Source organism: Rhinolophus ferrumequinum, chromosome 4 (assembly GCF_004115265.2).
Source record: "Rhinolophus ferrumequinum isolate MPI-CBG mRhiFer1 chromosome 4, mRhiFer1_v1.p, whole genome shotgun sequence".
NCBI classification, from domain to species: Eukaryota; Metazoa; Chordata; class Mammalia; order Chiroptera; family Rhinolophidae; genus Rhinolophus; species Rhinolophus ferrumequinum.
In genome coordinates, this window is record NC_046287.1 from 103562048 (window position 1) to 103589101 (window position 27054).

The following is a 27054-nucleotide window of genomic DNA, read 5'->3' on the forward strand; positions in this document are numbered from 1 at the left end:
AGAGCTTATTAAGTATTCGTAAATTAGAGTTTATTAAGTATTCTTTCTCCATAAACATTGATAATGATTTGTCTCCCTTATTTAGGTGCAGCAATATTTGTCAGCAGTGTTGAAAATGGAATATGGTGTCGAGGAATTATCACTAAATTAATTCCAATAGAAACTGAAAATATTAAGAAACGTTGTCCAACTAAATTCTCTGTCCATGAAGTTTCACTAATACAAATATTCATGGTAGATTTTGGAAACTCTGAAGTGCTAATTGTTGAGGGGTATGATATTTTAAAATTATGTGTCCTTGGCCTGCTTAGAAACATTTGTGATGGGTGTAGGGTGGATCCTAACAAATAAAGGAAATTGGGAAAAGGTAGAGAGCAGTAATTTATCATTCTTCATTTACAAGGCAAATAGTTTTGCTCTATAATTTGTCTTAAAAATTGCTAAATTAGTAAAGTGTTATTTAGCAATGTTACTAGATGGGGAACTTAAAAAGGGAGCTTTTTGATGTATCCAAACTTAAGTACTCCTCTTTGTTACTTCAAAGCAGGGAATGATGATGCACAAAAAAGTTCTTTTACATACAGTGTTACAGTTAGTATTGAGTAAAATTTTTAGTCAGATTTCTGTAATTTCATTGCATGTGAAAGTGGCACAGTGTCTAGCTTACTCTTGATATTAAAAAATGTTTTCCTTAGTGTTTTAGAAAAGAAAACAAACTGAAAATGATTCTGTGATAAGGACCAGTATTAACTATAGCCTGGTCACTAATTATTTAATGGTCACAGCTTTATAAACAAACAGATTTCTGTTTGGGGGCATTGTTATCCCCTTTAAGTTTAAACTAAATAAGTACAGGAAAGACAATTCAGATAAAGGCAATTGAGATTCAGTTCTATACATAGAAACAATATCTGTACTTCTAAAAGGTAGATTAAATTTATATAAGGAAATATGAATTAGAATATAACTTTCTAGAAGATTTAACTTGAGAGTATCCTTAGAAATGCATACCTTTTAGGGGAAAGTTTGGGTTTGAAGCATTATTTTCAATAAATGTCACTTGAATTCTTCCTAGAGTTGGTGATACCCATGTGAGAGCAGAACGTAGTACTGAGCAGCGTATAGTACTGCGTGACTTAGGTCTGGTTCTGAGGAAGTCTGAACCATATATTGAAAGGCTGCTGGAAGACATCCAGCCATTAGCACAGCCATGCTCATTGAAGGACATTGTTCCACAGAATTCAGTAAGTGAAACTTAAATTATTTCTTCTTCTGGGGCTAAATATGCCAATTTTAGCTAGGTATTGCAAATCAGATTGCTGAGTGTAGTTTCAAGGTACCAGTTTTGGTGACTACGTTTTGCATAATAAGCCAATAGGTGCCAATAAAAAAGAAAATGAACTTCAGTTTCCACAATTGGAAATGTTCTTAATGGGAAATTGAGTAGAATAAGCTTATGTAACATAATAATAGGTGAAATATCCAAATATACCACTAAATTTTGGAGTCAAATAAATATACAGAAATTAAAATATGGCATGTTTGTGTTTCTATACATTTCTTCAGTAGTTCCATGACACTTTGTTCATTACTTATAGCCCATATTGTATTCCTTTGTATTATTTATTACCATCTAGATATTCCCCAGCAATATTGAAAACTCCTGGGAGACAGGAATTGTGTTTAAGAATGTATGTTAAACAGTTATATTATTATAAAATCTGTGAAAGTAGGAGTCTGTCTTTGCTCATCATTGTATTTCCAGCACTTAGCTAGGTGTAGCACATAGTAGATATTCAACAGATATTTGAAAGAAGGAATAAACGAATTAAAAAAACACAAAAATACTAGCACCTGGTGTTTTCCTCAAAATGGTAAAATTGTTTAATTTTGTCTCTTATTCTGAGTAGGCTTTACTTTTATACTCATACTCATCTTTAGAAAGATATTTTATATTTTTGTTTTTAAGGAATGTGTAGTTTTGATCCTTGAAATTTATTTTAGGTATCGGAAACTCAGAGTTTCAAAGATCAACTTAAAAAATTGTTTTTCAACAGGTGAATATTTTTCTTTAAGTAGCGTATACTGCATATATTGCTAGTAATGAGAACTCATTTAACTGATGATGATTATAAATATCTTGATTGTATTACATGGCTTCCATTATACTTTCCGATTTGCCTTTTGAATCCTCATCATTTCAACGGAAAATTCTTATCTAATACTTGTTTTACTTTAAAGTCTTTATTTATAATCTTCATACTAATATCCAGAAGTGAAACTAAATTCTAAAGTGGAACAGTGTATGGACACCTTGAGGCTATATTTATAAAATCACAGTATAATCCATACATCATGCATATATAAGACTGTCCTGAGTTTGTGGCCCCAGCTGCTGCTTAGTATCTATGGTTGGTTCCATGCCTTTGCTCAAATTTGCAGACTTTGGTTGGTATAAAGTTAAATCCAGAGCATTGTACCATTAGAACTAATTATCTTTACTAAGTACCTTGGAATTCAACTTTTTCCACAGAATGAAGGCTGGGGAGAAGAAGCTAAAGTAGAATTTTTGAAAATGGTAAATAACAAGGCTGTTTTAATGAAAGTTTTTAGAGAAGAAGATGGTGTGCTTATTGTAGACCTGCAGAAACCACCAACAAATAAAATAAGCAGTGACATGCCTGTGTCTCTTAGAGATGCATTAGTGTTTATGGAACTGGCAAGGTAGGTAACTTAAATATTAAGTTATATTTATAAGGTACTAAACCTTAAATATTTTTGAGATAATAGCTATAAATTGGAATAGCAGATTTTACCTTTAAAAACTGTGGGCTCTAAAGTGAAGCTCAACATACTCCAAGAGGTTGAAAATATTGCTATCAGAGTTTTCTAATTACAGTTGTCTCTGAAAACTGCATTCAGATCATTTGGTTTAAGGAAATCAAGAAGTTAAGGTAGCTCAAAATAGAAACTATTTGTGCATACTGAATATTTTTTTAGACTCTTGATAACTTCAAAGCAGCTCCACTAGTATTTCAAAGATTGTAGTTTAACAGTTCCTGATTTAAATTTTCTAACCATTCTATTTAATATATGAATCTAGAATAGATACTTAAAAGTTCTTTCCTCCCTCATCTCTGATGAACAAAGCTGACTAACTATAGAGATTGTGGAAGATACTAACTTTCTGTCCTGAGTAATTACACAACTCTGAAAGTGAACCAAGTAGGTTCCGTTCTGGAAAAATAAAAGTGGTCTTGGAGCTGGGAGAGGCCACAAAGACCTCTCAGCTGTCCTTAGTGAGTGCTAACACACACTGTGGTTATCAAGTGCATCGAATGGTTAGAAACTTTGAGTAGAACCTACAAATCCAGCTCAAAAATGTTCCAACACAAATTTGAAGGTTAATTATTGAGTTTTGAGACTTGGCATCTTATTTAACTTGATTTGATAATTGGAGATAATACCAAGAAGTGTTATAAGTTAGAAGAGAGAAATTGGAAAATAAATACTTTTGGCAGATAAATCAGTGTATGTCCAAGTCCTTTCTTCAGATCAAGTCCTGAGAATAGAGAGACTAAGAAAATGGCTCTTGCTTATGTTTTGATTATGCTTTTAATTAGGTTTAGGTCACAATCACCAAGAAGTCACTCTGGAAAAAATATGACCTTACACTATAACCCACCTATTTTGCCTAAAGAAATGACAGATGTTTCAGTTATGGTTTGTCATATAAATAGTCCTACTGATTTCTATCTTCAGTTGGTAAGTATATAATATTCCTTGAGACAATATTTTTGCAAATTTTAAATAGAAATGTGTAACAGAAATGAGTTCCCAGTATGAATTTTAGAGCAAACAAGCCACTATGAGCTGTCTGTAAATTTAGGTTTCTTAGTAGCTGCAACTTTAAATAAGAAATTCACATGATTCATAGTAAATTGAAGGCAAGTTAGGGATATGTGGAGGGAAAGGACAGTGAAGGATATATAATGTTTCTCGCTACCTTCAGAAATCTATAGCTGACCTTTGAACAACACGGGGTGCCAATCTCCTCACCCCCTACCACGCAGTTGAAAATCCTGTAATTCCTGTATAACTTTTGATTCTCCAAAAACTTACTAAGAGCGTACTGTTGACCAGAAGCCTTACCAATAACATAAACAGTCAATTAACATATTTCATATGTTATATGTATTATATACTGTAGTCTTGCAGTAAAATAAGCTAGAGAAAAAAATGTTAAGAAAATCATAAAGAGAAAACACGTTTGATAGTATTAAAAAATCTACATATAAGTAGACCCACGCTATTAAAACCCATGTTGTTCAAGGGTCAGCTGTAGAGACTAGGAAAGCATATAGAGCTGACAGATCAAAATAAAATGATAAAACCTGTTTCTGATCATGTGTATCTGAGAATGGACTGATTATCATTAGGTAATTTTCTGAATTTGAACACCAAAATAGATTCAGATTAAAGGCATTTCATATTACATTTTGGATATGTGACTGATGGGGTTAGATAGCCACTGAGTTCATCCTCATAGATTTCTTTGCGTCATTTCTTTATATGAATTAATTCATTCTAAGGGCCGTAATGCTTTATGTGAAAGAACTCATTAATTTTCACAACAATCATGTGAGAAAGCTACCGTTACCTTCATTTAGATGTGAAGATTCTAACCAAAGGGATGAAGCAACTTGCCTGAGAAAGTAGAGTCAGGACTGACCTGGGCGATGCAGCTGTACTCAGAGCCTGCTCGTGCTATGCTGCCTCCCCAAATGAGTTGGGGAAATCTGCTTATTCAGCCTTAGAGTAGAACTTGCATGTATTCCTTTTGTTGAATTGTTTTTAGTGTCTTTAAATTGAGGTAAAACATATAACAAAATTCACCATTTTAACCAGTAAGTATAGAGTTCAGTGTCATTATGTATATTCCCCATGTTGTGCAGCCATCACCACTGTCCATCTCTAGAACTCTTTCATCATCCCAAACAGAAGCTCTGTACCCCTTAAATAGTAACTCCCATTTCTCCTCCCCCAGTGTCTGACAACCTTTATTCTACTTTCTTTCTCTATGAATCTGCCTATGCTAGGTACCTCCTAAGTAGAAAATAAGCAATTCTTTTTCCTTTTGTGTCTGCCTTATTTCACTTAGCATAATGTTTACATGTAACATGTATCAGAATTTCATTTCTTTTCATGGCTGATTAATATCCATTGTGTGTGTGTGTTTGTGTATGTGTGTGTGTGTGTGTGTATCCACATTTCTTTATCCATCTGGTGATGAACAGTGGATTGTTTCAACCTTTTGGTTATTGGGAATAATGCTATTATGAACGTGGTATACAGTATCTGTTTGGGTCTCTGCTTTCAATTCTTTTGGGTATATAAGGAGGAGTGGAATTGCTGGATTGTATTATACTAATTCTATTTAACTTTTCGAAAAACTGCCAGACTTTCCTGGGGCAGCTGCATCATTTTACGTTCCTATTATAACGATGATAAAGGTTCCAATTTCTCCACATCCTCACCAACACTTGTTATTTTATTTTTTAAAAATAATAGCCATTTTAAGGGTGTGACGTGGTAGCTCATTGTGGATTTGATTTGCATTTCCCTGGTATAGTTGAGAACATATTTTCATGTACATTTATTGGCCATTTGACTATTTTCTCTGGAGAAATACCTATTCCAGTTCTTTGCTCATTTTTAATTGGATTATTTTTTGTTGGGTTTTAGGAGTTCTTTATACATTGTGGATATTAATCTTCTATCAGATTCATCATTTTCAGATATTGTCTCCCCTTCTGTGTGTTGCCTTTTCACTCTCTTGATAGCATTACTTGATCCACAAACTTTTTTAATTTGATAAAGTACAGTTTATTTTTCTTCTGTTGCCTGTGCTTTTGGTGTCATATCTAAGAAATCATTGCCAAATCTAACATCATGAAGTTTTTCGCCTGTTAGCTTCTAAGAGTTTTATAGTTTTAGCTCTTATATGTAGGTCTTTGATTCATTTTAAGTTATTTTTTGTATGTGGTATAAGGGAAGGGTCCAACTTCATTCTTTACCATGTGAATATCCAATTTTCCTAGCACCATTTGTTGAAAAGACAGTCTTTTCTCCGTTGAATGGTCTTGTAATGCTTGTCAAAACTCAGCTGGCTGTATATGTGAAGGTTTATTTCTGGGCTCTCTATTCCATTGGTCTATCTTTGCTTATGCCAGTAGCACACTGTTTTGATTACTATAGCTTTGGCAAGTTTTGAAATCAGGATGTGTAAGTCCTCCAACTTTGTTCTTTTTCAAGATTGTTTGGTCAGTTTGGGGTCCCTTGAGATTCCATATGACTTTCAGGATGGGTTTTTCTTTCTTTTCTTTTTTTTTTAATTAATGCTTGTTGGGGTAACAGTTGTTAGTAAAGTTACATAGATTTTAGGTGTACAGTTCTGTAATACATCATCTATACATACATATATATCACACTGCGTGTTCACCACCCAGAGTCAGTTCTCTTTCCATCACCATGTATTTGATCAGGATGGGTTTTTCTATTCTGCATGAAATGTCATTGGGATTCTGATGAGGATTGCATTGAATTGTAGATCGCTTTGGGTGGTATTGACATCTTAAGAATATGTCTTCAGTTTCATGAACGTGGATATCTTTCCCTTTATTTTGTCTTCTTTAATTTCTTTCAGCAGCATGTGTAGTGTACAATAAATGTAGAAGTCTGCTGCCTCCTTGGTTAAGTTTATTCCTAAATATATCCTTTTTATTTTAAAGGAATTGTTTTCTTAATTTCCTCTTCAGATTGCACATTACTATTGTATAGAAACGTGATTTTTTAATAATGTCTTGATTTTATATCCTGCCAGTTTGCTGAGTTTGTTTATTCTAATACTGTGTGTATGTGTGTGTGTGTGAAAGAGAGAGAAAGAGAGAGGTTGAGATTGAGATTCTTAGGGTTTTCTACACATAAGTTCATCTACAAAGAGAGATTATTTCTTCTTTTCCAATTGGAATGCCTTTTGTTTCTTTTTCTTGCCTGGTGGCTCTGGAAAAAGCAGGCATTCTTGTCTTATTCTTAGGGGAAGAGCATTTGTCTTTCTCCACTGAGTATATTATCATCTGTGGGTTTTTCACATATGGCCTTTATCATGTTGAGGAAATTTTCTTCAATTCCTACATTTACTGAATTTTTTTAATCATGAAAGGATGTTCAATTTTGTCAAATACTTTTTCTACATCAATTAAGATGATCGTGGTTTTTATTTTTTCTTTATTCTGTTAATATGGGGTATTGCATTTTTATTTTATTTTTTTGTATTTTGAACCATCATTGCATTCCAGGAATAAATCCCCCTAGATCATGACATATAATCCTTTTAATAAGCTGCTGAATGTGGTTGTTAGTATTTTATCGTGTATTTTTTGTATAAGTGTTCATAAGTGAGACTGTCTTAGTTTTCTTTTCTTACAATATCTTTATATGGCTTTGGTATCAGGTAACGTTGGCCTCTTAAAACGAGTTAGGATGAGTTTCTCTTTCTTCTAATTTTTTGGAAGAGTTTGAGAAGGAATGTTGTTAATTCGTTCAATTTTGAATATAATTCATTTGTGAAGCCACCTGGTCCAGGGCTTTTCTTTTTTTTTCTTTTTCTTTTTTTTTTTAATTTTTTTTTTTCCAGGGCTTTTCTTTGTTGGGAGGTTTTCGATTACTGATTCAATCTCCTTATTAGGTGTAAGTCTACTCAAACTTTCTATTTCTTCATGATTCAGTCTTGATAGGTGTCTGTTCCTAGTCATAGTAGATTCTTAATCATCATTTCATTTCTTAAAATTAGCAGTAGTGTGCCCACTTTCTTCTGATTTTCATAATTTCAGTCTTTTCCCTTTTTTTTAAGCTAGTTAAAGGTCTCCCAATTTTGTTGATCTTCTCAAACACCAACTTGGTTTTGTTGATTTTTTTCTATTATGTATTCTCTATTTATACCAATGCTCAAGTTTTTATTATTTTCTTCCTCTGTTAGTTTTGGGTTTAATTTGTTCTTTCTATTTCTTTAAAGTGTATAGTTAGCTTGTTTGTGATCTTTCTTTTTTTTATGATATGCATTTACAACTGTAAGTTCTCTCTTAGCCCTGCTTTTGCTGCATCCCATAAGTTTGGTATGTCATGTTTTCATTATTATTTGTCTGAAGATATTTTCTTATTTCTCTTGTGATTTCTTCTTTGACTCATTGGTTGTTTAAGAATATGTTTAATTTCCACACATTTGTGAATTTTCCAGTATTCCTTGTTATTTCTGGTTTCCTTCCATTATGATTGGGAACAATACTTTGTATAATTTCAGTCTTCTAAAATTTATTAAGACTTGTTTTGTGGCCTAACGTATCTTCATGTGGCTCTAAATTACATCCGTTCATTTCTACCAGAAGGACTCCCGTTAATTTTTTTTTTTTTAATTGGGGACTGTTGGGGAACTGTGTGTTTTTCCAGGACCCATCAGCTCCATGTCAAGTCGTTGTTTTCAATCTAGTTGTGGGGGGTGCAGCTCAGCTCCAGGTCAAGTCATCGTTTTTCAGTCTAGTTATGGAGGGTGCAGTTCACTGGCCCATGTGGGAATTGAACGGCAACCTTGGTGTTATGAGCACTGCGCTCTAACCACTGAGCCACACCACTGGCTGCACACCTGTTAGTATTTCTTACAGGGCAGGTCTAGTGATAGTGAACTCCCTCATCTGTGAATGGCTTAATTTCGCCCTCATTGAAAGACGGTTTATATCTTTCGGCACTTTAAATATATCTTCCCGTTGTGTTCTGGTCTCCCAAGGTCTCAGTTGAGAAATCAGCTGATAATATTATTGCTGATCCCTTATACATGACAAGCCACTTCTTGCTGCTTTCAAGTTTCTCCCTTTGTTTTTGGCTATTGACAGATTGATTGTAATGCATCTCAGTGCATCTCTCTTTGGGTTTATCCTACTTAGGGTTTGTTGAATGTGTTAATTCCCCAGGGCTGCTGTAACAAAGTACCACAAACTGGATGGTTTAAACAACAAAACTTTATTGTCTCATAGTCCTGGAGTCTAGTTAAGATCAAGGTGTTGGCAAGGTTGGTCCCTTCTGAGGTCTGAGAGGGAAAATCTGTTCAATGCCTCTCCGCTAGATTTTGGTGGTGTGCTGGCAATTGTTAGCGCTCACTGACGACTGCTCACTGATGATCATTGCAATCTCTCTGCCTTCTTCACATAGCATTCTTTCTGTGTACTTGTTTCTGTTCTTTAATAAGGACACCAGTCAGACTGAATTAGTTCCCACATAAGAGCTTATTTTAACTTGATAACCTCTGTAAAAACCCTGCCTCCAAATAGGTGTCTCGTGTCACATTCTGAAGTACTGGGCGATTAGAACTCCAACATGTTTTCAGGGGAGGACACAATTCAACCCATAACAGTCTACCCTCTGTTCTATCAAAAATTAATTTCCTTCCTACATGCAAAATACATTCATCTCATCACAACATTCCAAAAGTCTTAATCATTCCAGCATTAACTCAACTCAAAGTCTCAAGTCTTCTCATCTAAATCAGGTATAGGTAAGACTTGGGTATCACTCAAACTGGGGCAAAACTCTTCTCCATCTCTACATCTCTGAGACCAGACAACAAGTCTAAAACCTAGCAGGGCAAGTTCTAGTAGATTCTTATGACTGGAAAATAATCCTCATTGACTGGATATTCCTGTCCTTTAGTCCAACTGGGGTGGTGGCCCTGCCCCCTTAGCCCTGGCAGTAACCTCACCCATTGGAATTGAGAAGTCGTTCTCACCCTCTGGAACCCAGAAGGAACAGAGATGTACATAGGCCTGCCTCTCAGGCCTGTGCCCTCTGAGCCTGTGGTGGCGGTGGCAGACACACCAGCCTCTGAACCACCTTCAGGGTCATTCATCCTGTTTCTTGAAAGATAACACACATTCATGGCCAAACGCTGTATCAGCTCACTTTCTGCCTACAGAATCCCACAAGTCCAAAAGCCCTCCATTTACTCCCATCTCTATCCTCTGCAGTTCAGACTCGCAGTGTTTCTGCTGAGGTGATTGATTGGATCCACAACGCGCACACCTGTAATCTCTTGAGCAAACAGTGTCCAGACACACCTTTGGTGTTTTCTCCAGAGCACACTTTCTTACATTTTGCAGTATGGATAGTCTGAGAATTTTCTAACTCTTCAAGTTCTGGTTCCTTTAACAATTATTTTTTCAATTTATCTCTGTCCCCTCACATTTTATTGTCAGCAGCAAGGAGAAAGCAGGCTGCACCTTCAGCACTTTGCTTACAGATCTCCTCAGCTAAATATCCAAGTTTACTTTCCATCCAACAACACAGTTCATCCCAGTTCTCTACCACTTTATAACAAGGATGGCCTTTCCTCCCGCTTATAATATGTTCCTCACTTCTGTCTGAGAGCTCACCAGAAGCATTTTTAATGTTCAGATTTCTACCAACAGTCTTTTCAAGGAAATCTGGGCGTTTTCATTCAGTCATCTCACAATTCTTCCTTCTCAACCCATTACCCAATTCCAAAGCCAGTCCCACATTTTAGGTATTTCTTACAACAACGTACTTTCCACTACCAAGATCTGCATTCATTTCCTAGGACTGCCATAAAAAGTTCCACAAGTTAAGTGGCTTAAACAACAAACATTTACTGTCTCACAGTTCTGGATCTAGAAATATAAGATCAAGTTATCAGTAGGGTTGGATCCTTCTGAGGGCTGTGAGTGAGAATCTATTCCTTTCTAGAAAGCTAGCTTTTCTCCTAGCTTTTGGTGGTTAGCTGGAAATTTTGGGCACCCCAGTCTCTGCCTTCATCTTGGCATGTATTCTGTGTGTTTGTCTCTGTGCCCAAATTTACACCTTTTAATAAGGACACCAATCATATTGAATTAAGTCCTACCATAAGATCTTATTTTAACTTGGTTATCTCTGAAAAGACTATCTCTAAGGTCACATTCTGAGCTACTGGGGTTCATGACTCCACCATATATTTTTGGGGGAGACATGGTTTAACTCATAACATTGAGCTGCTTGGATTTGTAGACTGATATCTTTCATCAGATTTGGGAAGTTTGGGGCATTATTCAAATAATCTTTCTGCTGCTTTCTCTCGTCTCCTTCTGGGACCCCTGTAATGCATATTTGATGTGTTTAATGGTGTCCCACAAGTCCCTTAGTCTCTTGTCCACTTCATTCCTTTTTGCTCCTTCCTGAGTGATTTCAGTTGTCTTGTCTTCAACTTCATTGATTATAATGGCTGCTCAAATCTGTTCTTGAACCTCTAGTGCATTTTTCATTTCAGCTATTGTACAGTTCAGCTTCACAATTTCTGTTTGATTCCTTTTCATAATTTCTACTTCTTTGTTGATATTTTCATTTTTGTCTTCTATTGTTTTCCTGGTTTCTTCCAGTTTTTTGTTCATGTTTTTCTTTAGCTCTTTGAGCATATTTAAGACATTTGTTCTTAAGTTTGTATCTAGTAAGTCCACTGTCTCGGGTCCCTCAGGGGCAGTTTCTGTCTGTTTCGTTCCTTTGAATGAACCATGTTTTCCTGTTTGTTTGTGTGCTTTCTGAAAATCAGATTCCCCCCCACCTGGGTTTGCTGGATTTTTTTCAGTTGTTGAAGACTGTAGTTGTTGGTTTGTTTTGAAACTTTTCCAAACTAGTTTTGCAAAGACTATTGCTTGTGTGAGATCACTAGTCTCTGTTCCTTTAGCTTGTGTTCAGCAAATGTTTTGACAAGAGATTTCCTTGAATGCCAAGCGCTTGATTGGGCATTTGGTTGGTTGCTGTAAACTTTTGGCTGTTCCAGAGCTCTGACAAAGTTGGTTCAGATGATTTCTTGTTTTTTTTTTTCCCCCAATAAGTTTGGTGTAGAATGATAGCTTAGAGCTTCCTACTTATCTATTTTGCTGATTGTCATTCCTCTGTTGAATTTTTTATTGTTCTTTGGATAACCATTAATGGAAGAATGTGAAAAACACATACTTAGAAATAAAAGTTCAGAAAGTTTAAAGTAGGTTTTAAAGTAATTTAAATGAAATAACAAGAAAAGAGATATCAGGAAATTTCCACTTGCATTGTTCTCACAAAAGAGAAAAACCTAATTTTCTTTGCCATTTTAGGTGGATTTTAAATACGTTTTAACCTTAAGGATTGGCATTTGGAGAAATAATCAAACATTTATCTTTTAAAAAATTTTTCAGCTACAGTTGACATTCAGCATTATTTTACATTCGTTTCAGGTGTATAGCATAGTGGTTAGACATTTATATAATTTATGTAGTGATCCCCCTAGATAAGTCTAGTACCCCCCTGGCACTATGCATAATTGGTGCAACATTATGGACTATATTCTCTGTGTTGAACTTTACATCTCCATGACTACTTTGTAACTACCAATATGTATTTCTTAATCCCTTCACCTTATTCACCCAGCTACCCCAACACCGCTCCCCTCTGGCAACCATTAGTTTGTTCTCTGTATCTATGAGTCTGTTTCTGTTTGCTTATTTTGTTCTTTAGATTCTACATATAAGTAAGATGATACAGTATTTGTCTTTCTCTGACCTATTTCACTTAGCATAATACCCTCTAGGGTCATCCATGTGATCACAAATGGTAAGGTTTTATTTTCTTTATAGCTGAGTAATATTCCATTGTATTAATGTACCACTATTTCTTTATCCAGTAGTCTGTTGGTGGTCACTTGGGTTGCTTCCATATCTTGGCTATTGTAAATAGCGCTGCAGTAACCATAAGGGTGTACATGTCTTTTTGAGTTAATGTTTTGGATTTATCTGGATAGATACCCAGAAGTGGAATTGCTGGGTCATAGGTAGTTCTATTTTTAATGTCTTGAGGGGTCTCCACACTGTTTTCCATAGTGGCTGCACCAATTTATAATCTCACAAACAGTGCACAAGGGTTCCCTTTCTCCACATTCTCACCAGTACTTGTTATTTGTTGATTTATTGATGACAACCATCCTGACAGGTGTGAGGTGGTATCTTGTTGTGGTTTTAATTTGCATTTCTGTGATGACATTGAACGTCTTCTCATATGTCTATTGGCCATATCTATGTCCGCTTTGGAGAAATATCTATTCAGATCCTCTGCCCAATTTTTAATTGAATTGTTTGTTTTTTTGGTGTTGAGTTCAAACATTTATCTTTGATTTTATTTTGTTTTAAGAACTATGTTTTAGGTACTATAGGAACTATGTTTTAAAGTAACCAAAAGTCTCATATAATAATAGCTCTAAATTAATCAATAATGCAGCCATTTCACAAACTATTGAAATTATTGACTAACATATTTTATCAATTCACTTTAAAACCATTAGCTAGACGGTTGATAGGAAACCGAATATTCATATAATGCCATGAATTAGTTGAATTACATGAATTGCTTAGTGGCCACCAGGGGGAAACATGACAGTGCAATGGAGGGATCAGAATCAGCTTTCTAGTCCCTAGGTGAACCTTACCATATTCACAGTGATTCAGTAATACTGTCTTTTGATGTGGCAACAGATTAAGTTATGATGTATTCTAGCCAAAAAGGGTTGACTTAAATCCGTCAAATCTGTAGATGTAACTTTTGGGAAATTCAGGGAATTGACCGTACTCATTGAAGGAACAAGTTAAATAACATCACGAGGACATAGCCACATAAATCCAAAGGATGGGGCATTCTGTAGAAAAATAGCAGACTCTTCAACAAGACAGGAACATTTAAAAAAAAAAAAAAAAAGGAACGCTGCCCTAGATTTACTGAGATAGCCAGATATAATGTGTAGTCTTGGATTGGATACTGGTTTTGGTCAGTTGGGAAAATCGAAATATGGTCTAGAAGTACTAGTAGGAACACTTACTGAAATAGAAAAAGTGAGAATTGACAAAAAAATGCATGTTATCAAATTGTATGAATGGTATGTTCTCATTTTTGATAAAAACAAAAGTATGGAAAGTGTGTGCAGAAAAATATCTAGAAGGATACTTAAGGTATCTGAGGAATATGATTAAAAAAATTTTATGTCTATATGTGCTAATTTTATCTAATTCTTCTGAAATAAAATATTTCAAATATAAATTACATAATGATTTATGTCTGATTCCAATTCTGACATTTCAAAATTTTATGAACAGTGCCTATTATACATGCAACATTTAGATTTTAAGTGTCTATGAAACTACAGTGTTTTAATCCCTTTTTTCCTTAGATAGAGAGCCTGGATTTTTTATTTCTATTAAAGACAATTGATGATTTCTATAAAAGTAAAGATGGGGAAAATCTGGACATCCTCTGTCCTGTTCAAGATCAAGCCTGTGTAGCTAAATTTGAAGATGGAGTTTGGTACCGAGCGAAAGTCATTGGTAAGGAAATTACACACTATTTCTACAGGGAAATGTTATGCTTAAAAACTGCTACCATTTGAGTTGGTACAAATTAAATCATGGAAGTGATATTATTTGATCTTACCATTTTTCTCTGTCATCTGTGTTTACAAACTTGTATCAATTAAATAATTGTATGAATGTCATGTTCTCATTTTTGATAAAAACAAAAGTATGGAAAGTGTGTGCGGAAAAATATCTGGAAGGATACTTAAGGTATCTGAGGAATATGATTTAAAAATGTTGGGAGATGAATCTCTGACTCCTTAGATTTCATTTGATTTGACTAGGACTTAATGTTTTCTAATGTCTGCCTTATTTAAAAAGTTAAATAATCCTAAACATTCCACCCTCCTCCTAAAAGGCAAATATTTTTAAGTTGTTTTAGCTGTTTATTTTGGTGTTTACCTGTGTTATTTCTTGTAAATAATATATAATACTTTGTTCATACTTCAGTCTTAAATATTATCATTACATTAGATAAGTTTTAGATCTCTTACAGCTCTCTTGTACCCTTCTTAGCCCCCATAGTTGACAATTTTTAGTTAAATTAATAGCCTGTGTAAATATTTTCACTGGTAAACTATAAAATATACTTTAATTCTGAGTTAATAATTGCGTCAACTTTTCACTTTATTATCTTTTAATTTATGGCTACAGCTTCTTAATACTTCAAAACAGTTTTCCACACAATTAGACTTTCAGATAATTTTTTTTTTAACAGTGGAAACATCTGTCTGTCTTCTGCTCCAATTAGACTGCTTGTCCTCTAGGCTTACTACACTTTTGTTATTCTGGAAATTTATTTCACTTGGCAATGCACTTCATTGTTCTCCTGTATGGGACCCTTTGTTTTCTGGATCCCATGTTTACTTCTTTGGTTTACTCCCTTATTTTGATGGAGCGTTTTCTGATTGTTTCCTCATAGAGAATAAATAGTAGGTAAATTTTGAGACCTTCCATGTCTCCTGACTCTCCTCTCATGCATGATTGATAATTTGGGTACAAAAATGTTCTTTAAATTCCACCCCGTATCTATTTTGTTTAAAACTGCATCTTCATCAGAGACTTGAGGAATGGAAAGGATCTAATGGCGTTGGTACAGTTGAGAATGTCCTTCTAGCATGAAAATTCCAGTGGAAGTGGGGAGAGGTCCCTCACCTTCTTACCTACACTTACAGTGACAAGTGTCTTCTCAGTCACCACAGATGCTTACTACCGCAAGGCCTAAGTTCTTTGTAGTGTTATCTTGACTATCAGTGTTGCTCCCACCTGGGTCCATGTCTGTCAAGGAGCAAAGAATGCCTGTATTTTTCCTATATTGAAATCATATGCACTGTGTTAATCCTTAAATTTGAAAACGATGGCAACAGGTTTAGCAGCATCTTACATACATATTCTGAGAGCAGCTAAAGTCAGCTGGATGTTTTCAGTGTTTATAAAAAGGTCAGTTTGGGATAGGTCTTTATTCAAACTTCGGTGTTTTTGAACTTCCAGAGGTTTCTTTGGTATCCTTAAAATACAGAGATTAGATTGACATAGAGATCTATCTATGCTAATATTTCACAATATCCCCCAAAATGAAAATTTTTTAAATGTCGTAGTTAGATATTATTATATGAATGAATCTTTAGTTTGATTGTTAAATTGTTTGCCTTGTTTGATTACCTATGTTGATCTAACAATAAACTAAGAAGCAATAACAGTAAACATTAAGTGCTTGCTTTGTGCTTGTGCTTTGCAAAGTTTTTTTTTTTCCTCTTCTTCCGCCTCCACCCCCACTCCGGTTCAAGCCGTGGTTTCTCACTCAGTCTTGTTGACTGGGACATAGCTCCCTGGCCCATGCTGGTATTAGGAGCCCCTTGCTTCCCCTCGCCGCACCCCCCCCCCTGCTGAGGCAGTTGGTCACCAGTCATCGGTCGCCTCTCATGGCAGTTCTTGCCGCTGCCGGCCGCTCACCCTGGCTACCGGCCACTCATGCTGGCCACCAGTTGCTTATGGCAGCGTACGGTAGCCCACAGCAGCCCTCGGCAGCTCACGGCAGTCCAGCTCCAGGGAGAGCCATTGTTCACAATCTTAGCTGTAGAGGGCGCAGCTCACCAGCCCATGTGGGAATCGAACTGGCAACCTCAGTGTTAGGAGCACGGCACTCCAACCACCTGAGCCACGGGCCGGCCCCTGCAAAGTATTTTAAATAGATGAATCCTCAAAAAATAAAAATGGGTATACCGATTTTACAAATGAAATAGTGATGGGTAATGACGGTTGGAGAGAAAAAGCAACTTGCTCAGGGTAATATCTTAAAGATATTAACTAGCTTGCTTAGAGCCACATGTCATTCAAGTGATTGTGCTAGGGTTCTAGCCCATTCGATCTAACTGAAAGCCTAATTCTTAATTTTCAGACCATAGCACTGGACATTTGATTGTCATTTTGTTATCCTGATTTTGGTTGTCCTTTGGATATCTTGTTAGTTTCTCATTCACCAACTCTGAACAACTGTGCATTATGGTTGATTTCTTTAAGTTCACATATTAGGAATATTTTTTACATTTTAAAAAATACTAAGTTTGTATGTTGAACCTAAAAGCATTCTGATCTTGTTAACTATAGATCAGATCGATATAAATTTTACTAGATAGTTCTCTCTATTCTTTCCACATTTGTGATTGCTAATTTTGTAATTTTTGAAGGATTGCCTGGACATCGTGAAGTTGAAGTTAAATATGTGGACTTTGGCAATACTGCAAAAATAACACTTAAAGAAATGCGTAAAATAAAGGATGAGTTTCTAAAGCCCCCAGAGAAGGTAATCTACTTACTGTGAATCATAGGATTAGAATTTTAGCACATATATGAAAGTAGTTTTAGAAGTTATTTTCACCATATAAATGTTCTGTTAACTACCATTTTTGTCTATAAATAATTTCTGTTACATGGACTATAGAAGAGATGCTATTTAAGAAATAATATGTATATCTTAGCAAATAAGCATTAATTATAAACATGTATATACATTTGTCTTTTTTATTGAAGTATAAGTGACTTACAATATTATATTATTTTCTGGTGTACAGTGTAGTCATTCAGTACTACAAAGCGATCACTACCATAAAGTGTAGTTACCTCTGTCAACATACAAAGTTATTACAGTATTACTGACTATATTCTCTTTGCTGTTTGTTACATTCCTGTGACTTACTTGTTTTATACCTGGAAATTTGTACCCCCTAATCTCTTTCACCTGTTTCACCCATCCCCTCCCCGCCGTCCCTTTGGCAACCACGAGTTTATTCTCTTATCTGTCAGTCCATTTCTGGTATATTTTGTCCATTTGTTTTGTTTTTTAGGTTCAACAGATAAGTAAAATCATTTGGTATTTGTCTGTCTTTTCCTGACTTTCCACCTAAATAATGCCCTCAAGTTTCTTCCATACTGTTGCAAATGGCAAGATTTCATTCTTTGTATGGCTGTGCAATATTCCATTGGATATATGTACCAAACCTTCTTTATCCATTCGTCTATCGGAGGACACTTAGGTTGCTTCCTTATATTGGCTATTGTAAATGATGCTGCAATGAACATAAGTGTGCATATGTGTTTTCAAATTATTATTTTTGTTTTCTTTGGATAAATACCCAAACATGGAATTGCTGGGTTGTATGATAATTTTTTTTTAATTTTTAATTTTTAAAATTTTTTTTAGTTTCAGGTTTACAAAGCAATGTAATAGACATTTAAACCCCTCATAAAGTGATAACCCACTCCCCAAACTACTCCCACTGACATCTTATATAGTTGTTATAATACCATCGACTATCTTCCCTATGTTGTACTCTATATCCTGTGACTATATATACCTATATGTTTAGTTATAGTTGACATTCAGTATTATTATACTTCAGCTCTTCAGGTGTATAGCGCATTGGTCAGGCATCTAAACAGTCTGTGACATGATCCCCCTGATAAGTCCAGTGCCCATCTAGTACATGATCTTTACAACATTGTTGATTATATTCCACATACTGTCTTAACTGTCAATTTGTATTTCTTAATGCCTTCACCTTTTTCACCCTGCCCCTAACCCCATTCCCATCCATCACCCCAATAGATCTAGTACTTATCTGGCACCATACCTAGTAATTACAATATTATTGACTCTATTCCTTATGCTATACCCTACATCCCCATGACTACTGTGTAACAACCAATTTGTACTTCTTAATCCCTTCCCCTTTCACCCATCCTTAACCCCCCTCCCATCTTAAAGAAGTCCCTCTATGATTCCTTGTAACACTGGTTTGGTGGTGATGAACTTCTTCAGCTTTTTCTTGTTGGAGAAGCTCCTTATCTGTCCTTCAATTCTAAGTGACAGCTTGCTGGGTAGAGCAATCTTGGTTGTATGTCATTGCTTTTCATCATCGTTTGGAATATTTTCTGCCACTCCCTTCTTGTCTGAAAAAGCTTCGGTTGAGAAATCAGCTGATAGTCTTATGGGGGCTCCCTTGTAGGTAACTAACTGCTTTTCTCTTACTGTTTTAAGCTTCTCTCTTTGTATTTAACCTTTGTCATTTTAATTATGATGTGTCTTAGTGTTGGCCTCCTTGCGTTTATCTTGTTTGGGACTCTATCTGCTTCCTGGTCTTGTATGTCCATTTCCTTTACCAGGTTAGAGAAGTTTTCTGTCATTTTTTCAAATAGGTTTTCAATTCCTTGTTCTCTCTCTTCTCCTGGTATCCCTATAATGCGAATGTTGGTACCCTTGACATTGTCTCGGAGGCCCCTTAAACTCTACTCAGTTTTTTGGGTTCTTTTCTCTTTTTTTTTTTTAATTTTATTGGGGAATATTGGGGAACAGTATGTTTCACCAGGGTCCATCAGCTCCAAGTCATTGTCCTTGAATCTAGCTGTGGAGGGCGCACCTCATCTCCAAGTCCAGTCGCTGTTTTCAATCTTTAGTTGCAGGAGGCGCAGCCCACCATCCCATGCAGGAATTGAACCGGCAACCTTGTAGATAGCTCACGCTCTAACCAACGGAGCCATCCAGCTGCCCCTCTGGAAGCTCAGTGGCAGCTCATTGTCTTCAATCTAGTTGTGGAGGGTATAGCTTACTGGCGCATGTGGTAATTGAACCAGTAACCTTGTTGTTCAGCGCTCGTACTCTAACCAACTGAGCCATCTGGCTGCCCTGGATTCTTTTTTCTTTTTGTTGTTCTGGTTGGGTGTTTTCTGCTACCTTATCTTCTACATCGCTAGTTGGATCCTCTGCTTCATCTAATCTACTGTTGATTCCCTGTAATATATTCTTCGTTTCCATTATTGTATCCATTATTCTGATTCATTCGTTCTTATGGTTTCCATCTCCATTTTTATGTTTCCTACCTCTTTGTTGAAATTCTTCTTGAGAGCACTGAGCATCCTCATAACCAGTGTTTGGAACTCTGCATCTGGTAGATAGCTTGTTTCCATTTTGTTTAGTTCTTTTTCAGGAGCTTTGTTCTGTTGTTTTATTTGGACATGTTTCTTTGTCTCCCCATTTTGGCTGCCTCCCTATGTTTGTTTCTATGTATTAGGCAGAGCTGCTATGTCTCCCAGTCTTAGTAGAGTGACCTTATGTAGTAGGTGTGCTGTGGGGTTCAGTGGCACAGTCTTTCTGGTCACCTGAGCCACGTGCTCCAGGTGTGTCTATTGTGTGGGTTGTGTGTGCCCTCCTCTTGTAATTGAGCCTTGGTTGATAATTACACATCAATGTGAGGGACTGACCCCTGGGCTCACGGGTTGTGAGGAATGGCCTTGACTATACTGGACGAGTTGTGCAGGGCTGAACCTACCGAGCAGGATCTGTCTCAGCAGGACTCTGGTGCCTGCCCAATCTGTCCCTTGGGTGTGTCGTACTTGGAGGCAGCTGGGTGATGCCCTAGCTCATTTTAAAGCCCCACTTGGGGCCACCCAGCGGGAGCCACAAAGAAATCAGCAGATGGCTGCTGCACATGCTGTGCTTGGAAACGCCTTGAGAGGCCAAGCCGCGAACCAAGGTTGGCTGCTGCTAGTGCCGGCTTAGGGCTGTTCAGCCAGAGGTACAGGGCACGCTCAAGCCAGATGCTGCTTGTCTGGGTTCTGCAAATCTTTGAGAGTTCGGAAAAGCCTGCAGCTTGAGCCAAGGCAGACGGTCTGCATGAAAAAGCCACTGAAAGCAGCCTGGGTTTGCCTGAAAGTTGGGCAGGACCAGGTCTCAAATCGCCAGGGCGTGGTGAGCGAACTGGGGAGACTCAGATATGGCGGCCGCCTGTGTTCACATACCGGGAAGGGTTGGTCTCAACAAAGAAATAATGGCCTCCACCAGCGCCCCTGTTCAGGAGAAAGCTGCCTCTCCAGCCCCCGTCCCAAGCCAGACAACTCAATTCCCCACATGTCCCTGCCGCCTTTCCAGCTGCTGCCCCAGCCCTGGAGCTCAGAGCGAGTGATTCCGTTGGTGGGTAAGTCCGTGTGCTGTCCCTTTAAGAGGAGCATCTGTGAGTGCAGCCGCCCTCAGTCTCAGTCACAATTTCCACTGGTTTTCACAGCCAGAAATTATGGGGACTTCTCTCCCAGGCACTGGAACCCTGGGCTGCAGTGGGGCTGGAATCTCTCGCTTTTAGGGGGTGGAGGGGACCCCCACAGCCGAAATAGCCTTCCCGATCTTTAATGGTTACACACGTGTGTGGGTCTAGCCTGTTCTGCATCTCTGACCTTCCTACCAGTCTGGAGGTGGCTTTTTCTGCAAGTCCTTAGTTGAAAGGCTTCAGGTCAGCTTGATTTTAGGTGATTCTCAGTAATGGTTGTTTTGTAGATTAGTTGTAATTTTGATGTGGTTGTGAGAGAAGGTAAACACAGCATTTACCTACTGTGTCATCTTGGTTGTCCTCCATTTGTGTCTTTATAAGTACTTCCCAGTCTGCAGCTTTTAAAGGTATTTTGAAATACCTATATAATATGGTAAGAGTATGACATGTGAACAAAGCTTATTACAAGAGTACTTTTACTGTGATTCCATTTCTATTTTATATAACTTGTGCAAGAGAAAGAGAGAAGAAAACTTATCCTTCTCCTGGAATCCTCCTCCCCAGAGATTAACAAGGTGAAGGGGCTTATTTTCTAATTCATATACTCCTGTGGTATTTGAATAGTTATTGAACAATATTTTTCATTTTTAAAATGGGTGGAATGTTTTAGAAACAACTTGAAAATACAGATGCACAAAACTAGGGGAATCACTCAGAATTACTCAATATTTTTGAAATATGTACTTCTAAGATGCATCTTCTGTGTTTTTAACAATTATGTGATTAGACTGTAGCCCTATAACCCATAAATGCTTTTCTCATTTAACAATATACTGTAAGTGTCTGTAATTCTTTTAATGAATGCTTGTTTTGACAATACCTGAATACAGTAATTCATTCAACCAAATACTTTGTTGATTCCAGTTATTTGCATTTTTAAAGTACTACTATAGACATCTTTGCACATTTGTTTTCTGAATATGTATTAAATTCAAACCCAAAATTTAGTTTGAACACACATAAAATTTATTTTAATTCTAAAATAACTGAAAATTAAGTCTACTTTCTTAATGGTACAATTTTGTTTGACACAGGCAATTAAATGTAAGCTGGCCTATATTGAGCCATGTAAAAGGACAATGCAATGGTCAAAAAAAGCTAAAGAAAAATTTGAAGAGAAGACTCAAGATAAATTTATGACATGTTCAGTCATTAGTAAGTTATTTTCTGTTTTTGCTTTTTTTTTTGGTATGTGTTCATACATAATTTTAAATGAGAATAACATTATAGAGAAACATTTGGAGAAATAACATTCTCCAGATCTTATAATAAATTCAGTGTGTCATCAATAAGAGTAGAGAGAGATAACGTTAATTGAAATTAGGTAAAACGGAATAATATCTTCTCCAGGCTCTAGAGTCTAAAATCAGCACGAGGCAAAAATTACTATTAAAGATCAGGTCACCCTTAATATGGCCTCTTGAAAGCCCTAAAGCCAGGAATTAGCTTCTCTTGTTTCCGTTTGCATTTTTGAGAGGGCTCTGTACCTGATTTTGTAATGATGGATGCCAACATTTAATTTTCAGGAAAGTGAGAGGAGATGGGACATAACTGGTAAATAGTTTTTGTTTGTTTGGTATCATTTCATTCGACTGAAGTGAATTCAACAGTAGGCTCTCAGCATATTTTGAAGAAACTTGCTTCTTTTTTTGGAATAGTTTGGGTCTGAGACATAGGCTGAAACTGGCCAACAATTTTGTAACCCAACAAGTTACGAAAATCAAAAGTTTAATGCAAAACCTCGACATGAGGATATATTCTTTAGCTTCTTTACAATGAATATTTAGAAAGTAGGTCCTCTTTTAACATCATCGATAGGTTCTATGACTTTAAGAGAAACAACGTATAAGGAAACCAATTTTACTGCAGCTTATTAATTGACATAAACAAGAGTTAGGTTCCCATGGCAGCTCATCAATGTTATAACAAAATAACATTATTCAGGGACATGCTGGATATTCCACTTCAGGATAGTAATGCTTCTTTATGGGATGCTGCCTCAAAACCTGGTAGGGGTATTAGAAAATTTGCAACTTTTCTCAGTTTTCAGAATTCTGAAATACATCTGGTTCCAGGGGATTTGGATAGGGGGATTGGGAATCTGTTATTTATCTGGGGTTTTGATATGTGCCAAAGCTACAACCCACATTGGCTGTGTTGGTTTTAATGAGTACTAGTACAGGATACACAACACCATGTTTTTTTGTGGTTGATTTGTGGGACTTTCAAGGGTAATTTTTACTATATCCATTTTTTTTCACTTTTATCATACTTCCATTAAATGAACCTAACCGTAAGATCATTAGCTTGTTTTACAATGAGGAAACTGAAGCTTAGAGATCAACTGCTCAAGGGCAGGTAACCTAGAAGTGATGACATATCTGGGATCATTTACTCAGTTTGATATAAGAAATTGTTCTGAGATCATATGGTACTTATCTTTCTCTGTCTGACTTATTTCACTTAACATAATGTTCTCTAGGTCCATCCATGTTGTTGCAAATGGTAAGATTTCTTTCTTCTTTATGGCTGCGTAATACTCCATTGTATGATCTCACTTATTTGCGGAATCTAAAGAAAAGAATAAGTGAATGAACTAATCAGAAACAGTTTTGGAGACAAAGAGGAAAAACTGAGGGTTGCTAGATGGGTGGGAGGGGTGGGGGGTGGGGGGGAGGGTGAGGGGATTGGAGGGCAGTCGGTGACCACAGGATGGCCACGGGTTTGAAAATTAATCTGGGGAACGTAATTTAGTGGTTACCAGAGGGTAAGGGGGTTGGGGGGTGGGAGATGAGGGTAAGGGGGATCAAATATATGGTGATGGAAGGGGAACTGACTCTGGGTGGTGAACACACACTGTAATTTATGGATGATGTGATACAGAATTGCACACCTGAAATCTATGTAATTTTACTAGCAATTGTCACCCCAATAAATTTAAAAATAAAATTAAAAAAAAAGAAAAGAAATTGTTCTGAAATAGTTCCATTGAGGAAGAATATGATTATAGAAATTGTATCCTTAATCTATCGAATTTTTATATTTGTCTTTTCTGATACGAGCAGTAAAGTAAGGGCCACTTAGTCCTGAAGTAACCTCACTGATTTTTTAGCTGACTTTAACCTAGATAATTCTGCTTCCCAACTTTGGTTTTGGTACTTTATTCTGTTGGTTTTTAGCTCCTCCCTTGAATGTTTCTCTGCCGTAAACAACCCATTAAGACCTGATTCCCTGGGTTTCTTTCTTGACTCCTCCTTTTTCTTTCTCAGTTATTTGTTATGCCATCAACTTTCAAACACTAGTCAAACCATAGTTATTAACCTACATAATTTGATGTAAGGAGTGCCAGAAGGCCCTGCTGAACCTAAAAATAACTTTCTCCATTAATTTGCACAATGTTGAGCTTGAAAGTTCAGGACATTTATAGTAAGTGAACTACCACAGAAGAGAATGGGAGCCTCCCATTAATATACACCTTATAAAACAAGGGACATTTAAATTTTAATTAGAAGCGGAGCAGGGAGATGGTAGAGATACTGAACACAGGGAAAGTTGGCCTTGATGGAATAAAGAACTTGATGTATGGGAAGTATGAAATCAAAGAACCAAAGGGAACAGAAGAGACAGAAAGAAAGGAGATAAAAGTTTATTGAGGCTCAGCTTTTGTTTTTAGATAACATATCTGGTCCATTGAAAACTAATCAGGAATGATTTTTAAGTTCTTGAAAAAAGTTTTCTAATATGTATTCTTATGACTAATTGGTACATGATATTACTGCTGATAACAATTTATCTTTTTATTTGGAATCATCATTCTGACTAGCAGCTGTCAGAAGGTGTAGGTATAAACTGATCTCAGTGCATGGAAGTGTGTGTCACCTAGAGAAATTCCTCTGTCATTTACCCATATATACTTATTGAGCAGGTTCTCTGTGCTGTGTACCATAAATAAGTAAATAGGCACATGAGATATAAGCATTGCCCTCAGCTAACTCCTAATTTAAAGAAATTGAGCTAATGAACCAGCAACCAGTTTAGTTTCTAAAAGAAATTAAGTTAGATGGTTTGTCCTGAGATCAGAGGGATGGGGAAAAATTCCAGTTAACGGTTCTAAATCGAGTTTCTGTTAAACTTTGTGCCATTCTTATAAAAACTATAAACCTTCGCAAATAATTACTGACCTGAATTAACTTTCATTCATTACTTTTGTCCTATGGGACTTGGCTAAAACCAATAAAATAGTATAAAAACATAAAAGAAGAATTCTTCAATGACTATATGTCAATTTATACTTTTCTGAGTCTAAAAGATTTAAACTGCTTTTGGTTCATTATAGAACAGCACACAATAACCTAAAAGGAACATTTCATTAATTTGTAAATGCTGTAGGTAACATTGGTAGTTCTTTAATGTCTGCAAAGTCCCTACAGAGAAACTATGACATTAGCAAGAAACCTCATGGATGCAAAATGAAGGGGGGTTAAGTTTCCAGGTTGTTTTTTTTTCATATATGTATTTCATTTTATTAGCATGCATGTGGAAATTTGGAGAAATGGTTTATAAAGAACCACCCTCACATTAAATAATGGCATTTTATGCAACCATTAAAATAAAAGGTTCACCTCTTGCCAAGGTATAAATAGGTGATATGCAAAATACTTTTCTCATTTGTCCCTTCAAATAAATCACAGGCAACCCATTTTATGAAGACCAACAGAGATGGCCATCAAGTACCAATCCAGGCGCAAGTCAGAGCAGACAATCAAGTTACTGTGGGGCAATTTCCTGGTTTTGGTCATTGTACTATGGTTATGTGAGGTGTTACCATTGGGGGAACCTAGGTAAAGAGTTGAAGGAACTCTTTTTAAGGAAATTTGCAATTTTTGTGGGTGAAATTATTTCCAAGTGAGAAGTTGAAGAACAAAATGTTTTAAAATTTTACTGTTCAGAGAATTAAAAAGTGTTTAAAAAATTAATAGGGGCAAATTCTGTTACAAGCAAGGGTTAAGGAGATGGCACAATGAAAAAAAACAAGGGCTGGCCAATCAGAAATATCTCCTCTACCACTTAACCAGTGGTATCTGATCTTGGACAAATCACTCAATTAAAAAATCCTTAGTTTCTTCATCTCCAGACTTTCTTCACAGGGTTGTTGTGAGGATCAATTGAAATGCTTGTTATAGAAATGTTCATTTTAATATATGGCATGTTAAACCCTGTAGTAGCAATGGTTAAAGCAACAAGATTCCTTCTTAGCATAGCATAGAGAGGGCTTGGATCTTTCACAGAGAAGCTCTGACATCCTAGTAGTTCTCCCAAAAGATCTCCCCCACAATATACCATATGCTGCTCCCGCGGATCATAAAGCTGCTTCATTGTTATGTACTGGCCTAGATAGTGCATGACCTCTGTAACAGTGAAGATTTCACCTTGTGCACCTGCTGCCTGCAAAATCTTCAAAAGTGGCACTTTTGGTCGTACCTGCTTGATTTGTCTTGGAGAGATCCTGCAAGCACTGTCAGATGTTGAACACTGGGCAGAGGTAGAAAATGACGCCATTTTGGCAGTGAAGAAATTAGTCTGTTGATGAATTGCCGCTCCACAAGTGGCTCCCACACTTAACGCGGGTGAAAGAGCTCCAGTTGTTTTTTTAATTGCTTCGTTTAGTATATTTTGGGACATACTTATTTCTTTCCCCAAACTAGTCTTAATGATTTTACAGAAATTCTGGAAGATAATGTGCTCTTAATTGAGCTTTTTGATTCTCTTGGTGCTCCTGGAATGATTCCTACCAGTATTAATTACCAGCTAGTCAAAGAAGGCCTAGCATCTTATGAAGCAGGGTAAGTAGACCTGTAAACTTTTATTTTTAGTTCATATGTAACACTTTGTTCACAAGAAGAGAAACTGTCATATTGTTCCCCTACTTAGGTTATAGATGGGAGTTTTTCCTTATTCATGGGTCAGGAAAAATAATGGAAGTCATTAGT

At 36.5% G+C, this 27054-nt stretch overlaps 2 protein-coding genes across 2 annotated transcripts in view; one reads left to right on the forward strand and one right to left on the reverse strand.

The window, feature by feature from the left end:
- Positions 1 to 27054, forward strand: part of RNF17 (ring finger protein 17) — a 100179-nt gene that overhangs the window by 36581 nt on the left and 36544 nt on the right. Inside the window, exons 12-19 of the mRNA XM_033104050.1 lie at positions 86 to 272; positions 1076 to 1244; positions 2534 to 2724; positions 3624 to 3765; positions 14288 to 14441; positions 17156 to 17271; positions 22099 to 22219; positions 26787 to 26907. Coding sequence (XP_032959941.1) covers positions 86 to 272; positions 1076 to 1244; positions 2534 to 2724; positions 3624 to 3765; positions 14288 to 14441; positions 17156 to 17271; positions 22099 to 22219; positions 26787 to 26907 — 1201 coding nt within the window. The remainder of the gene's footprint in view (positions 1 to 85; positions 273 to 1075; positions 1245 to 2533; positions 2725 to 3623; positions 3766 to 14287; positions 14442 to 17155; positions 17272 to 22098; positions 22220 to 26786; positions 26908 to 27054) is intronic.
- Positions 25724 to 26692, reverse strand: LOC117021455 (protein Mdm4-like). The gene has a single exon (XM_033104597.1). The coding sequence runs from the start codon at positions 26621 to 26623 to the stop codon at positions 26189 to 26191; it is 435 nt and encodes a 144-aa protein (XP_032960488.1). The 5' UTR covers positions 26624 to 26692; the 3' UTR covers positions 25724 to 26188.